The sequence below is a fragment of the Triturus cristatus genome, chromosome 5_1 (genome assembly GCF_964204655.1).
Source record: "Triturus cristatus chromosome 5_1, aTriCri1.1, whole genome shotgun sequence".
In the NCBI taxonomy this organism is placed as follows: domain Eukaryota; kingdom Metazoa; phylum Chordata; class Amphibia; order Caudata; family Salamandridae; genus Triturus; species Triturus cristatus.
In genome coordinates, this window is record NC_140587.1 from 32,474,513 (window position 1) to 32,490,473 (window position 15,961).

Consider the following 15,961-nt stretch of genomic DNA (forward strand, 5'->3'; position numbering starts at 1 on the left):
TTCTGCACAAAAAGTTAAAGTGCCTATAGAATTTCTTCTGTTCACACCCTCTTCCGCTGATAATCCTGGGTTACATTTTATAGTAAAAAAAAATATGCATAGTTGAGGACAAGGAAAACAAAGGTAGATTACGAGTGTTAACTTCTGTCCAAGTGTAAATCGTCTATACTTCCTTGTTTTACATGCCGTCCTTCCAGCTGGTGAACGAAGCTTCGCTGCCACGTTGAGGACAGGAGGACTGATGCATTACTTTGAAAGGTTATATATTGTGGAAGTAAAGGTTTGCTTTTACAAACTTAGGATAACACACGTGGCGGCCTGGCAGAGTCTCTTGTGACACATCCATGTGGAAGCACAGCCTTTGGTGTGGCAATGTGCAGTTTGTTGCTGGCCTGGCACTGGCAGCTTATCCTGTGGCAGACACATTAACATGAAAACACAGACTTCTCTATGTGTTTATAGAGCGTGCCTTTGGTTTGGTAGCTTCTCCTGTGACATAGCCATTCACGTGGAAAACAGCCAATGATGTGAGTATACCTGTTTTTTCACAGGTTTGGCTGCTTCCCTGTGGTGTACTCATTTAAAGCACAGACTCTGTTATGACTGCCCAGTTTGTTGCAGGCCTCACAACTCCTCTTGTGGCACACAAATTAAAATGGACGCACATACTTTGCTGTGAGGTATGTAGAGTTTGCCTTGCTCCTGACAGCTCCTCACACGGCACACATATTGACATGGATGCACAGACTTTGCTGTGAGGTATGTAGAGTTTGTTGCAGACCTCCCAGCTCCTCTCGTGGTGCACACATTAAAATGGACACACAGACTTTGCTATGGGTATATAGGGCCCGATTCACAGAACTAACTTAAAACAAAATCCTAAACTTACTACCATTTTGGTATTCACAGAAGGCACTTACTCATTTTGGTATTCACGGAAGGCACTTACTCATTTCGGTATTCACAGAAGTTAGGAGTCCTAACTTTAGGACTCCTAAATGCCTTCTGTGAATACCGAAAGTCTTAAAATTAGGATTTTTCTCAGTTTAATAGTAGTATAGTTAGGACTCCTAACTTTAGGACTCATAAATGCCTTCTGTGAATACCGAAAGCCTTAAAATTAGGATTTTTGTCAGTTTAGTAGTAATAAAGTTAGGAGTCCTAACTTTAGGACTCCTAAACTGAGAAAAATCCTAACTTTAAGACTTTCGGTATTCACAGAAGGCATTTAGGAGTCCTAACTTTAGGACTCCTAACTTCTGTGAATACCGAAGAGACTAAGGGCCATATGTACGTAGCTAAATACCGGTCGGTAACGGCCGAAATTCGGTAAATATCCCGTTACCGACCGGTATTTAGCTAGTTGAGATGGAGGGGGCATATTTCAGGATTCGGTATTTACCGAATCGGTAAAATTACCGAATCGGTAATTACCGAATCCTGAAATGATATGTAGGAAGCACTCAAATGAGTGATGAGTTGGAATAAGAATTCGTTATTTACCACCAAAAACAGGTTGGTGATAAATAACGAATACCTTGCTAAAAGCAATATTTTGCATATTTAAGAGTGCCATGTGGCAGACATACATGCCTTAGGGCATGTATGTGCGCCACATGTGCACACATGCAAGATTCAGGGGTGCAACAGGGTGTCAATGTGACACCCTGCCACCCTTGTATCTGCTCCCCCCATTACCGAATCGGTATTTACCGAATCGGTAATGAGGCATACCTTCCCATTGATTCCTATGGGCCTCCAGGCCCATAGGAATCAATGGGAAGGTATGCCACATTACCGAACGGTAAATACCGATTCATAATTACCGAATGTTTCCGATTCAGTAATCTTTACCGAATCATTACTTACATCACATTTACCGATTCATAAATACCGAATCGGTAAAATTCGGTATTTATGAATTGGTAAATGTGAGGCTACCTACATATGGCCCTAAGTGTCTTCTGTGAATACCACAATGAGTAAGTGCCTTCTGTGAATACGAAAATGGTAGTAAGTTTAGGATTTTGTCTTAAGTTAGTTCTGTGAATCGGGCCTATAGGGTTTGTGTTGCACCTGATGGCTCCTATCAGGGCACACATATTAAAATGGATGCATAGACTTTCCTAAGTAAAGGTATTTACCTACCTGGGGGTCCTGTTTGATGACAGATGTTCGTGGACCCCACAGCTTATAGCCAAGAAGAACAGTGTAGGCAGAGCTTCCTCCGCCATATTAAGTTTTGCTTGACGTTTGGGCGGTAAACCATATGAGGCAGTTCTCGCCATCTATAGGGCGAAATGTTTAGCTTTAGCGGGTTATGGTGCCGCTATCTGGGGGTATAAAAAAGCGGAGGGTGTTCAAATGGTAGAAAATAAATTTCTTCGCTCACTTCTCTCCGTCCCCCAGTCATCCCCTACCTTCTCAATACACCAAGAATTAGGAATGGATTATGTTTCCGACTGTATAAGTCTGGCCCCTTTAATATTTTGGTTGAAAATGTGGCTGAACCCTGAACTCTCTCTAAACCGACTAATCTTAAAAGACTGTATGGGTTTAGATAGAGCGTCTTATATCCCCTGGCTCTTGTACATCAAGAAAACTTTTTATAATTTAGGGCGTCTTGAGATCTATGACAACCCAGAAGTGATCATTAAAGGGGGATGTTGACCGGATAAAAGTTCAGTTTCTGAATTTAAGGTCTCTAGAGTGGGAGGGAGAGGAACTTAACAAAGTGTCTGTAAGGGCCCATTTCTTACTATTAACCTCCCCCCAGATCGAGCCTTATCTTAAGTTAGTTACGAATCATTTTCACCGCTGGCTGTTGACCAGATTCCGTTTTAACCTGATACATTTTAATTTACGGAGCTTTCAATGTTGGAGCAAACCTGATGATGCTGCTCTTTGTAAATGTGATGATAGCTCAATCCAAGACACTGCGCACTTTACCCTATTTTGTAATTATTACACTGCAAGCAGAGTGAAGTTCATTTTACCATTGTTTCAAGGGAGAAGTTTTTATCAAGTTAAACCAGCTCTGATGTATCTCCAATTACTTGACTGCCCATGGATTATTTTTAATATTGCTAACTTTCTGGTATCTGCGGTGCAGACAAGGAAAAAACGTGATGCCCAGCCTGGATCTTGACACCAGAGGCACATTTATTGGCTTGGTTGATCTTTTTACGAAGTGTTTTACATTGTATTTTGTAATGTGTTTTATTTGTATGAATTCTTGTGATGTACTTTTATGATTTTAATTAATCGATTAAAGTGGTTTTGACTGACTGACTGACTTTCCTATGGGTTTGTAGAGTTTGCCTTGCTCCTGACAGCTCCTCTCATGGCACACATATTAAAATGGATGCACAGACTTTGCCGTGGGTGTGTTGAGTTTGGCTTGCATCTGGCAGATTGTTCCATGGCACACACATTAATATGGACGCACAAACCCCTCCCACTTGTTTACTTCTTGCCGGGCGGCCGCGTTACTTTTACGTCTCTTATCTCCCATGCCCCATTTTTTTCTATTGTAACTCCCCTACGGGATCGCTGTAACTCCCCTACCGGATCGCTGTATTCCATATCTTTACAAACATTGCAAAATTCAGCAGAACATCGCCTGGTGGCCGCACAGACAAGGAACAGTCTCCCTCCTGTCATTCATTCTGAACCTAACCTTTGATAAGTTATTGAAAACTCACCTTTTTCAGTCGTAAGCCAATGCCTTCTATTTACCTATCAGCGCCAGGACACCCTTGGGTATGTGCGTGTGCTCTATGTGACCACTTGGAGAGAAAATGGTCAGATTTATACTTACATAGTCCCATCATGCTCTCACATGTATAAACTAACCAAAGCCCCAAAAGTACTACCTCAATATAAGTACAAAGGTAGAGGGTCGGTGTCATTCTACTCGTCTTGAGAACAGCTTTTAAAACACATTTGTTTTCCACAGGGTCCATGCTGAGATGTTATTGGCTCTGCAGTTATTCTCAGGCACTGACCAGACACGTGACTCCCCCCATGCCGCCGTCATCGCCATCTTTTTAAGAGGATTTGTTCTGAAATATCAGACTCCTCCCCAGCCTAACACGCCTTTTGATTTAGCTTTTTGTCAAAAACCTTTCCTGTTCCCTTGGCCTCGCTAATACTTTTCATTTTATGCTGGCTGAAATAACTTCTGAAATTAACTTATGCTGCACTTTGTGGCTTTCTCAAATACGTCACTTGACAGCTTGAACTTCTAAATGCAGATTCAGAATTTCCAGCCCTGAGGTTTTCATAAAGGCCGCGCATTGAGGATGGGTAGGAAACAACAGGGATTCAAGGTCTGAGTAAGCATGTTGCTTATGGTCAGTGCCCATCCTGCTGCTTGAGATAATTACTTACTGTCGTAGCTCTGCTGACGTTCAACATTGATATATTTATATAAAATTATTATTTGTGTTATTTATCGATGCATAAGTGCCACTCTCTAGTCCACTGTACGGTCCCCTGTAACATGTCAACTCTGTTCTGCCAGCAGCCAGTCACTATGGGGCCGATTTACAGAACAAACTTAAGACAAAATCCTAAACTTAGTACCATTTTGGTATTCACAGAATGCACTTACTACTTCTGGTATTCACAGAATGAACTTACTACTTTTGCAACTCACAGAATAAACTTACTACTTTTGCTATTCACAGAATGGATTTACGACTACTAAACTTACGTCCGCACTCGGGCCGGAAATTCCGGCCCGGAGGCGGAGCTTCCGGCCCGAAGGCGGAGCTTCCGGACCACAGGTGGAGATTTTGGCCATGGCTAAATCTCTGCCACTGGCCGGAATCCCCACCTTCGGGCCAGAAGCTCCGCCTCCGGCCCGGAAGCCCCGCCTCCAGGCCGGAAACACCGCCTCCAGGATGGAAACTCCGCCTCCGGGACGGAAACTCCGCCTCCGGGACGGAATTTCAGGCCCGAGTGCGGACGTAAGTTTAGTAGTCGTAAATCCATTCTGTGAATAGCAAAAGTAGTAAGTTTATTCTGTGAATCAAAAAACTAGTAAGTTCATTCTGTGAATACCAGAAGTAGTAAGTGCATTCTGTGAATACCAAAATGTTACCAAGTTTAGGATTTTGTCTTAAGTTTGTTCTGTGAATCGGGCCCCCGTTGAGTCATATTTCACCAGTGCAGCTTCAGACAATACTAGTTGTGCATTTTTGTAGGCACCACGTTGTTTTCTGAGGGCTCCCGTTCCGTCGTCCGTCTCCCAAAACCATCATGCTTTGCAACTTAACCCCTCCCCCACCACCTCCCTTATTCAACAACCCCAGCTCTCACAGTGCCTCTATTGCCATCTGACTATCTGCAAGCGACAGAGCATGAAAATGGCAGCAGAAAAGACAGCAAATGGCCGCTAGAGTCTGACTCGGGCTACTTTTTGGTGCTTGGGCGCGCGCGTTCTGCTCCATCTACAAATCCTCCTGCCCTGTCCATGAGCACAGTGGAAGTACCAGGTTGCATTCGGAAACAATGCGCAGACCATGTGGATCACTACACCAAGTGAAGTGTGTAGCCAAGACGACATGGATGATGCATGTTTTGGGAACCTTATAAGTGTTTAGCCATGCAACAGTTGATGTTGTTGCACCAAGGATATTGTGCTGCATAACTAAATACTTCTAAGGTCCCAAAAGCGAGACCTATTGGCTATGCCAATGCTTGTTTAAACCGTTATTGGACAGAGATTAAAATGTTTTTTTCGGTAGCCCAATTCTCTATAATTTCAATAAGGAGCTCTAGAGGGAATTAGTATGCCAGACCGCCCTCCACTCAACATCTATTCATACAACAAAAGATCTGGCAAATACAGGCACTTTCTCAAGTTAATATATCTGTAGGATAACATCAAAAAAGAGTGACTGACAGACACACACAACAGAGAAAGAAAAAAGAAAGAAAAAACATTTAGAGAAAATGTTACTGAACCCTGCAGGCTTTCTTCAGTACAGGTATAGACTGAACTTGTATACCATGGCCGAATGGCTTGAAAGATGGCCAATAGTCACATATTCATCATTTAAAATATTCAGGGTTCAGTAAAATGTTCTCTAAATGTTTTCTCTTTCTTTTTTCTTTCTCTGCTGTGTGTGTCTGTCAGTCACTCTTTTTTGATGTTAGATGTCCAGGGAGGTGATTGTTGACCTCGGTTGCCCTGACGAATTTGCCACGACATAATTGGCAATGAAACATGTAGGCCGTCATTAAAGTGGTCTACAACATGCTGTGTTTTTAATTTGGCGTTGACTCACAGTTCGGAATAAAAGTGACCAGTTGTTGTGAGTCTAGTCCAATTTTAAGTGAGACTTCTTGAGCCTCTCTGTTTTCACGGGGTCTTTATCTTTTGTCACTCCTTTCTTTACTGGACACATCACTTTTTTCTTTGAGAAAGTTATCGATGATGACATAAACGTGGGATACATTCTCTTTTCTCTACACATTTTTTGAGCACCTATACACTTGTAACCAGGGGGATGTGTTAATTTGAGTGTACAGACCGACAACTTTCTTTTTTTTCCTCCCTTTTCTTTCTGCAGTTTTAAAATTAATGGGCACTGAGGATTCAGCCATACTATGCTATAATGATAGCTGGCTGAGGCTTTAGATAAAAATATCTTACCTAATTGGTATCCTACAGATATATTAACTTGAGAAAGTGCCTGTATTTGCCAGATCTTTTGTTGTATGAATAGCCCAATTCTCTAGCCTATTTAACAACAAACAGCCCATTTATTTACATGTTCCATTTATAAGCGAGCTAGGGCTATAATTCTTGAGTAACGCCCTATCTCCTTTTTTAAATATCGGGACAGTTACAGTTGTTTTCCATGAGGTTGGGGGGCCACTTTTAGCTATTGTGTTAAAAACATTAGTCAGAAATGGAATCCAAAGTCCTACGTGTTCAAAGGAAAAATCAATAGGCACGCCATCGGGACCTGGAGCTTTTGCACTACTACATTTGTTAAGGTCATTTTCTACTTCCTCCATTGTGAAAGTAATAGGGGTAACTGTATCACAGCTCGAGTGATGATCGTTCAGAGTTACCTTGTCCATACCCAAGCCAAAAATTCCAGTATAATGGTCTACCCAAACCTCTTCCTCCACGTTTGTATCTAACGAAGGGCCTGTCTCTTGTCTCAGGAAAGGTGCATTTACAACCTCTCAGAACTCTTTAGAGCTTTTAAATAGTGAGGCCATTTGTATTTTTCCCAGGCATCCTCCTTTAAAGCCATGAGTCTCTCCTGCCTGCTTTTTTTATATTGGGCTCGGAGAAGGCTAACCATGGTGCTAAACCTTGTCTTTTCCTTTAGAGCTTTACGTAGGCTTTTTAAAGATTGTGTACAGGCCGTATTAAACCAAAGTGGATTCTTTGATAAACATCCTTTAGGTTCGATTTTTAGATTTTTTTCTATTGCTCCCAGCATCAGAACAAAGGCCCGAACTATACTTTGGGGGTCATTATACAAGTCCAGACACAGGGCAATTTCATTCTGAGTAGTCTCAATTACACAAGGAACTAAGACATCTTTATTTAGTTTTGCCCAATTTAATGTTATACCATTTTTTCTTGCTATTCTTGGAGCTGATACTCATTTGACTTTACTATTAAAACCTCCCTTCCAACAAATTATAAAATTCAAAGCTACGTGATCACTAAAAGTTGATACAAATGTTTCCATCTGTTTAAAAATGCGCTTAAAAGGGGTAGCCACCAAAGTATAGTCTAACGTGGAGCCCTGTTTTGAGTCCCCAAATGTTTTTTCCAGGGTACCAGTAATCTCATCAACAGGGTTTAGAATCTACAAATTTCTATTGATCAAGAGTCTGTTCAGTGCATCCCCATAGGTGTTGTGCGTAAAATGATAAGAGTGTGATCCCTTCTTCATCTGTCAGTCCACATATCGGTGTTGTAGTTTTTGGACAACTATGTGCATTGTAGTCACCCACCCACACAAAGGTGCCGATTCCTATCCTGTAAAACCCGGGTACGAATGGTCGTACTGAGCGTTTTCTCCGTACGACTCGTACTCGGGAATTCCACCTTACAAACCAGCAAGTACGATTCGTACAGAAATACCACTTCCGTACGAATCGTAAAAAACACCGTACAGCTAAAAAATACATACAATTCTGATCCTGGACAGCGCGTACGCGATGTCCGCACGGAGTCAGGCAGTGTTTTACGGACCAGCAAGTACGATTCGTACCCACAGCACTCCGAATGGCTATATTTTTACGGGAGCCAAAATGTGCCGGAAAAGCTAAGTACGCTGCGATGCACGGCTAAAAGGGGTCCCGCTACGTGACGTACACGCCATCACCCACATCGTACGTGTCATCATGTATGGTGCGTACCCCAACATTGCATATGTAAGGACCGTACCCCCCACCCCCGTACGTCTGCACCATACCCCCCACCACCCCGTACGTATGGACCGTACCCCCACCACCCCCCGTAGGTACGGACCGTACCCCCCACCACCCCCGTATGTACGGACCGTTCCCCCCACCACCCCGTACGTACGGACCGTACCCCCCACTGCCCCCCGTATATACGTACCGTACCCCCACCCGCGTATGTCTGCAATGTACCCCAGGTGTACCCCCACCCGCGTATGTCCGAACCATACCCCAGGCGTACCCCCCACCCACGTATGTCCGCACCGTACCCCAGGCATACCCCCATCCTCGCGTATGTACAGACCGTACATACGCAAGGATTGGGGTACGCCTGGGGTATGGTGCGGACATACGCGGGTGGGGGGTATGGTCCGTACATATGGGGGGTGGGGGTTATGGTGCAGAAGTACGGGGTGGTGGGGGGTACGGTCCGTACATACAGGGGGTGGGGGGTACGGTGCGGATGTACGGGGTGGTGGTGGGGGGTACGGTCCATACGTACAGGGGGTGGGGGGTACGGTGCGGACGTACGCGGGAGGGGTGGAAGGCTGGGGGGGCTGTACGACTCGTACCCCGGGCACAAGTGTACTCAGGGTAGGGGTCATACAAAGTTCGCTCCGTAAGGGGCCTTTTCCATGCGCTTGTGTTTTCAGACGGGCGGTACGGATCGTACTTGCGCGCTCGGACTTCAGTTTTACGATTTGTATGTAAAACTGTCCGGGGACGTCTCGTAGACTTTTCCCAAGGCGATTCGTATGTATTTTTCACGTACGAATCGTACTTCGCCGTTTGTACGGGACTTGTACGATTCGTACGTAAAAAAATACGGATACGAGTCGTACGAAAAAAAAAAATCCAGAATCGGAATCGACCCCATAATGTATTGGTTTACAATGAATAATTAAGACCTACTCAATTTCATGTTCAAGTGAATGAGTAACCTCGGCCATATTGCCTTCAAAAAAGTTATTATAGTAGTTTATTAGGAACATATCCTCTACTTCAGGACCACTACATATTATTAGGTGATAATATGGGGACTGAACATCTACCTCATATATCTTTAGTCGAAGAGTATTTCTTATCAACGTTAAAAGACCTCCTCTGGCCCTCCCTGACCCGGACGAAACAGCGGGAGTATATATTGCATGGTACCCATTAAAAAATACTGGACACGCTTCCCATGTTTCCTGAAAACATACTAGGTCATACCTATTAATAGTCTGAGACCACTCTTCGTTTTCGATTTTTGACCTTAACCCTGCTATGTTCCATACTAACACTCTAATAGTATAATTTTCCTGTACTTGGGGCCTCTTAACTATTGTAGAAGTAGCTGCCTCTTGATAATTTTGGTTTTCCTAATGTCAGTCGCAAGCTTCTAGGCCCAATAAGCAAGCAAATTTATTTTCTAAAGGTATACCCATACCAGCAGGGAAAGCTCCATAAGGATGTTGATGCAGGGAGGGGAAAAAGGACCGAGCCTATTATTCATTCTCTTGGCCAGAGGGTTTCGATACAGAGGCCTATAAAAAAAACCCTAGGGGTAGTGTATACATTTGTGTAGATGCCAAAGGAGAATTAGGAGTCAGATCCAAAAGATGTTTCACAAGGTACTGGTTCTTAAAATGAATTAGTACACAGTCCCCCCCAATTGTTTTTGGAGAATTTCCCACCCAGGGGCCTCTTCTTGCCATGATAATGTTTCTAACATCAAGAGGGTACTCATGCTTTAGAACAAAATTAGACAACCAATGATATGCTTTGTTAATCAGTTGTTGAGTGGTTTCAGACTGATTTCCCTTCAGAAGTGGGGTATTTACTAGAATCATCACGTAAGGACATGATGCTGGAGGAAGGTGAAGATTAAACTTACGTTGGACTTGTTGCGATTCCTCCCTTCCCTTGACTGCCATATGACCAGTCGACGCATTACCGACTGGGGCTGTACTATTTTTTAGAGGTACTTGTAGCTGGTTCTGGAGGTGTAGCTTCTTGATGGCCTTGATCATTCCATGGATGCTGTGACTTTGCATATGCAAATGAGGTAGTTACAAACTCTCACCGCTTTAATTTTCACTAACTTTAATTTTTTTAGATTTGAACTGATTGCAGAAGCCTGGCAGGTTCACACACAGTGCACACATGCATGTAGCAGTCACTTTCATCAGCAACTTGTACATGGTCCACATGTACATTTTCCCTGCTATCATGAGCACAACTCCATTTGTTGTAAAAAGAATGCCAAGAGTAAACCTTTATCTGAAACCCCTGTCCATGTACAAAGTGAAGACTGTGCCATCCTCCTAGTTTCTTCATGTTTCCCATCATTCCTTGCAATCTCTCCCAGCGCAGCTGCTGTGTTCAGCAAGATGTCTGTTTTCTAAAGATCTGGGAACTAAGGGGCAGATTTACGCTCCCTGGCGCATCCCTGCAAATCAGCAGGGATGCGCCAGGGAAGATGTGTCACGCAAGTTTGCCCTTGCGCCACTGCAGATGGCACGCTTTACAGGGACCCTTCCTAATTGTGGTTGTGAACTGCACTGGCCGGCAGGGAACTGTCTTTCTTCAAAACCCGAGGTATTGGATTTTCACAGCCCGTCTACTCACCTCAGTTGTTCAAGGAGCTGCTGCCAGTCGGTGGTCTGGGACTTCCCGGAGCGGCGCTTGCATTGTTTCTGCGCCTCCAGTCTTGGCAGCACAGGATGAGCAGGCTTGGAAGCAGGGGACCCGAGGACACTTATTCCCTGAAATTTCGCCAGATTTTCCCACTGCAGCTCGTCATGATTCATCAAGGAGCATCATGGTATCAGCAGTCCGTGGCAGAGGCTGTTCCGGTGCCTGTTTTTTAACGAGCTTCAGCTGAACCCTTCACCACATGGTAGGAGGAGCTCTCTATAATGACTTACTGGGGTTCTCTAGGTTGGACTGCGGCATTTGAAGAAGGCTCAACGCCGAAACCGGTCATGCCGATTCTTCACCAATAAACGTCCTAAAGTACCCCGCTGTGTCCCTTTCTTCTTTTGATGGGAAAGGAGCTGTTTGATGTTTTCACGTGCATTGTGGCGCAAGGACAAGCAGATGCGTGATGCATCTGCCGGCGTAAGGTTGGCGCAGTGCTGAAGTTGTGTCGCAAGTGCGACACAACTTCAGAACTGTTCCAACCTGCCCTATCCCTAACATGGTGCGTCACGCCTTACAGGCGTAAGGATTTGACGCACCAGCATCGGAAATGTGACTGCGTGAAATCTTGTAGATTTCACTGCGTCACTTTTCCGAGGCTTTTTCCGACATAACGTCCACCTTGCATACATTAAACCTGATGCAGGTTTCATGTGGCGCAGGGCTTTACAACGTGATGAATCTCCCTAGATGCGTCATGTTGTTATTCTGCCGCAGCATGGTGCAGGGTTTGCGCCGCCGCTGCGTCACAAAAGTGACGCAAGGGCGGCGCAAAAGTGGCGCACAGGGCTTATAAATCTGCCCCTAAGTAAGCTCTCTGACCAACTAAGTTCTAAGCCTCTTTTCAAATGTGAGAATAACAGAAATGTTAGCTGCAGTCGATTAAACAACGCAACTTCATGCATTGTTTAAAAAACTGTGATAACAGTGGTAGATGGTATATTTTCAGATGTGCACAGTGTAATTACACAAAACCAGAAAGCAACGGTTTTATGGGGTAAACTCTAAGATTCATTGTGTCTATTATCTGTAAAGATATTGCCGTATACAGTCTATGTTAAGAAGTAAACAGTGCTTTTCTCACTTGTGTTTCACTGCAGTGGCGAATAAAATGAAGTTAGCTGCGCCCTTTGGTAACAAAAGTGTGAACGTGTGTTTATTAGTATAGTTTTTTCACTGGCATGACGCAAGTGTTGTTTCTTTGCTTACAGTTTGCTGAAGGTTTGCTTTACTTTGCAGATTCTGGGCAGGAGCTGAGGATAATGCTTGTCGGTAAAACTGGAGCTGGGAAGAGCGCCTCCGGAAACACCATCCTGGGGAGGAGAGAATTTGAGTCCAAATTCTCACATGGGTCAGTGACCAAAAAGTGTCAGAGGGAGAGCTGTGAATACAATAGGAAACACGTCATTGTGGTGGACACGCCGGGGCTTTTCGACACAGTAATGAAGAACGAGCAAGTGGAAGGAGACATAGAAGAGGGGGTTGGTATGTGCTCCCCTGGGGCCCATGTGATCATCTTTGTGCTTCGAGTGTCGAATCGCTTCACCAAAGAAGAAGCAAACGTCGTCAAAATAGCTCAAGATCTCATGGGAAAGGAAGCCACAAAGTTCATGATGGTGCTGTTTACACGCAAAGACGACTTGAATCATGAAAATAAATCAATACAAACGTATGTTGGATTAGCAGAGGGAACCCTTAAGACTTTAATTGAAACTTGTGAAAACAGATACTATGCTGTCAACAACAAAGCGACTGGGGAGGAATTGGAAAAACAGAGGCGCGAACTGATTGGGATGATAGAAAGCTTGAAAAAAGAGAACGAAGGAAACTTTTACACCCCGGACATGTATCAAGCGGCTCTGAAGTTAAACAAGAGCCTGCTTGGGAAATCAATCCAGAAAATGATCTCATATATTACACCTGTGAATTTACGTCCAAGTGTCCCAGGTACAGTATATTTTCAGAACGTGTTACTTCTATATATGGAAACTACCCGGGATTATTCGCAGCCAGTCGCTTTTATTTCTCGGTATTTACATGTTTGGGGTTTGTAAAGCACACTCTTGACACGTATCCTGGTTTCAAGGCGCTTGGACCAGCAGCGGAAGGCAGCTGGTACTACTGTCAGGAAAGTGGCCAGGTTTTGGTAGCCATTAACTGAGGTGGTGCCAGGCCATGGGCTTATAGGGGGAGGCTGGCTCCCAGGTGGTATTCGAAGATCTTCCTTGGGCCAGTGGGATGTTTCACAAGTTCTTGTCCTTCCAGTCAATCTACGACTGCAGGAGAACTAAGGGGCATATTATCAAGGACGGCGGCTAAAGCGGCGATAATGGGCTTGATAATATGCCCTGGAGAATTCAAATAGAAGCCCATGTTCTGGTGTGAACCTGGGCTTCTATGGGAATTCCATAGAGCATATTATCAAGCCCATTATCGCCGCTTTAGCGGCAGTTTTCTGATACCTTTTACAGCAAGTTCAGCTCTTAGCGGCTAGAACACAGTTCAGGAGAGGCTACCAGCATTATAAAGTCCTGTAGCAAGATTAATTGGTCTACAGTTGCTCCTGGCAAGCTTGTACTAGTAGCCACACAAGAGGTCAGTAAACTGACTTTGGTGTGCGCATGTTAGTGCTGGGTACAAGTGTGACAGTCTAGCCCTTTAGGTCTCCATGCAGGTTACAGACAGCAGATCCAGTCCACATCCCTTCTGCTACAGCTCCAGAAAGTGCTCTGAGGAGCTGGGACTGACGTGCTGCATATGTTGAAATCACTAGCCAGTGGGTGGTGGGGACTCCTGGTCACTTATTGACCAATGGGCAAAAAGGAGCCAAGGCCGAATTGTCCCAATTTTGCAGGACATCTTTTTTGCCTCGCTGTAAAGAAGCCCACAGAGCACAATTCTCAGTAATATCCAACATGGCCAAATCTTCCTGCCTCTCGAGGGAACTTGTGGCACACCTAGGAGCATTTTAAATATAATTAGAAAGCCCACTCCCACTCAGCCACTCCAAACTGGTTGTTGGGCCAAAGTGCCTCCTCCACAGAAACTAAAACCAGGAGATTAAAGAGTCCTTAACGATCAAATCACCTCTGTTCTCTTGGCTTCCCTTATTACAAAGGTCTCTCTAAGTTAGTGACATTCCTGGACACTCCTAAACAGCCCTTCTTGGGTTAAACTGTGCCACATTCCTACCTCTGCCATTGTATCTTATCTAAGAGTAATATTTCACACTTCATCAAAGCCCCACTGACAGGTCAGCTGCTGACAGGCTAATGCAAATTAGCTAGCTGGGAATTCAAATGGAAAAACAGGAACATTCTAGGTTTTTAAAAGTTACTTTTTCCTTTAGATGTTTTAAAATTCCTACTGGATATTCAATAAATATAGAAAAAAAACTGTGACATAGCACTTTAAAAGTACTTTATCATTTTCTTTATAGAACCAGCTATGACAGTGACAGTGGGCTAGTCACTGTTGGAATATGCCAACAATAAATTATTGCATTTTGCACTTTTACCAGGCACTCAGCAGTGTTGGCAACAAGGCCTACTCAGGGGGGGTGACTTACTGAATATTTGAAAGAAAGGTTTCCGTACCGTGAACAGTTTTAATTTGACAGATTTTAAAGCTGCAGGAATCAGACTGACGCCACGTTTTCTTGCCACCCTAGTGAATGACACAATAGATGCTGCAGTCCAAAGAAGATATTTACATTTTATGGTATTAGTGTATTTTCCCACCAGACCTTACCTTACCACGTTCATTCTGCAGAGTTCAATACCTATCAGTCCAAAAACCTGGGGGGAGGGTGAAAGCACATTATTCAAAATACATGACAGATACAGTTGCTACCATGACAAAAAATATAGTATATGTAGAATATACAGTAATAATAGTTTATAATAGGAATACCACATGAAGAAACTCAAAGTGTTACGCATATGGGGAATACAACAATTTATGCAAATAAAGTATCACAAAAATAGTAGAGTGGAGAACCAGCTGTGTGCATACATACAGTGGTGAAAGGTCCATATCATTCTGTATTAGTTTCCTGCCCCTGGCTCCGTGCAGCAGCAACAAGAGTTTGATACTTGGCAAAGTTGCAGTGTTTGCTAGTGGACTTGACCTAACATGAGTTGTGTTTGGCATCTCAGTGGTCTCCAGGTTGGTTTTCCAGACAGAGGGATAGGCTCAAGGATAGAGAGGCAATAAATCAGCGGCACTTCACCCTTGAAGCCACCCAGGTTAGCACCTCCCAGGCTCTGTTACTAACATAGACCGTTGGATGCAGCCCAAGAGCTTTATAAGATGTGGTAACAACTAGATCTGAACCCCTTTTTATTTATGAATTCATTTTTATAATTCCTTTGGGATATTGACACTACTAACTCTTTCATTTTCTTCCCATCGCTATAAAAAATAAAAGAGACATTTGTAAACCACTCTACTTAGGGTTCTTAGGAGGTACGGGGGTTACTCTGAGTATTCTGAGGCTCAACTGTTATCTTGAACCCAACATAGACCACCAAGGAGACCTCATTAGCACTTAGTAAAGTCCATGCAGTTATAGAAGTAAGATTTCTGGAAACATGTTCCCCTATGCCTGCAGTAAAATTATGAGCATGTGTGCCAACCCAGTCTTAGCTGTGGAGGTGTGTTTTTCCTCTTTCTCTTTCCCTTCTTGCATTTTGGGAGTTTGATTTTTCTCCCCTATTTGGGTGTGCAGTACCTTCTGTGTCCATGTTATGTGTGCAAGTGACACCACATTGCCATAACCACTTAGGGTGTTGTGCATCCAACTCGCCCACCGAGCAGCAGTGTCAAAATGAGG

The 15,961-nt window shown here is 43.9% G+C and overlaps 1 protein-coding gene across 4 annotated transcripts in view; it reads left to right on the top strand.

The window, feature by feature from the left end:
- Positions 1-15,961, top strand: part of LOC146830013 (GTPase IMAP family member 8-like) — a 448,734-nt gene that overhangs the window by 354,538 nt on the left and 78,235 nt on the right. For all 4 annotated transcript variants that reach the window (XM_085604250.1, XM_085604249.1, XM_085604251.1 and 1 more), the window contains one exon: positions 12,367-13,074. In XM_085604250.1, the coding sequence (XP_085460376.1) occupies positions 12,367-13,074 (708 nt within the window). The remainder of the gene's footprint in view (positions 1-12,366; positions 13,075-15,961) is intronic.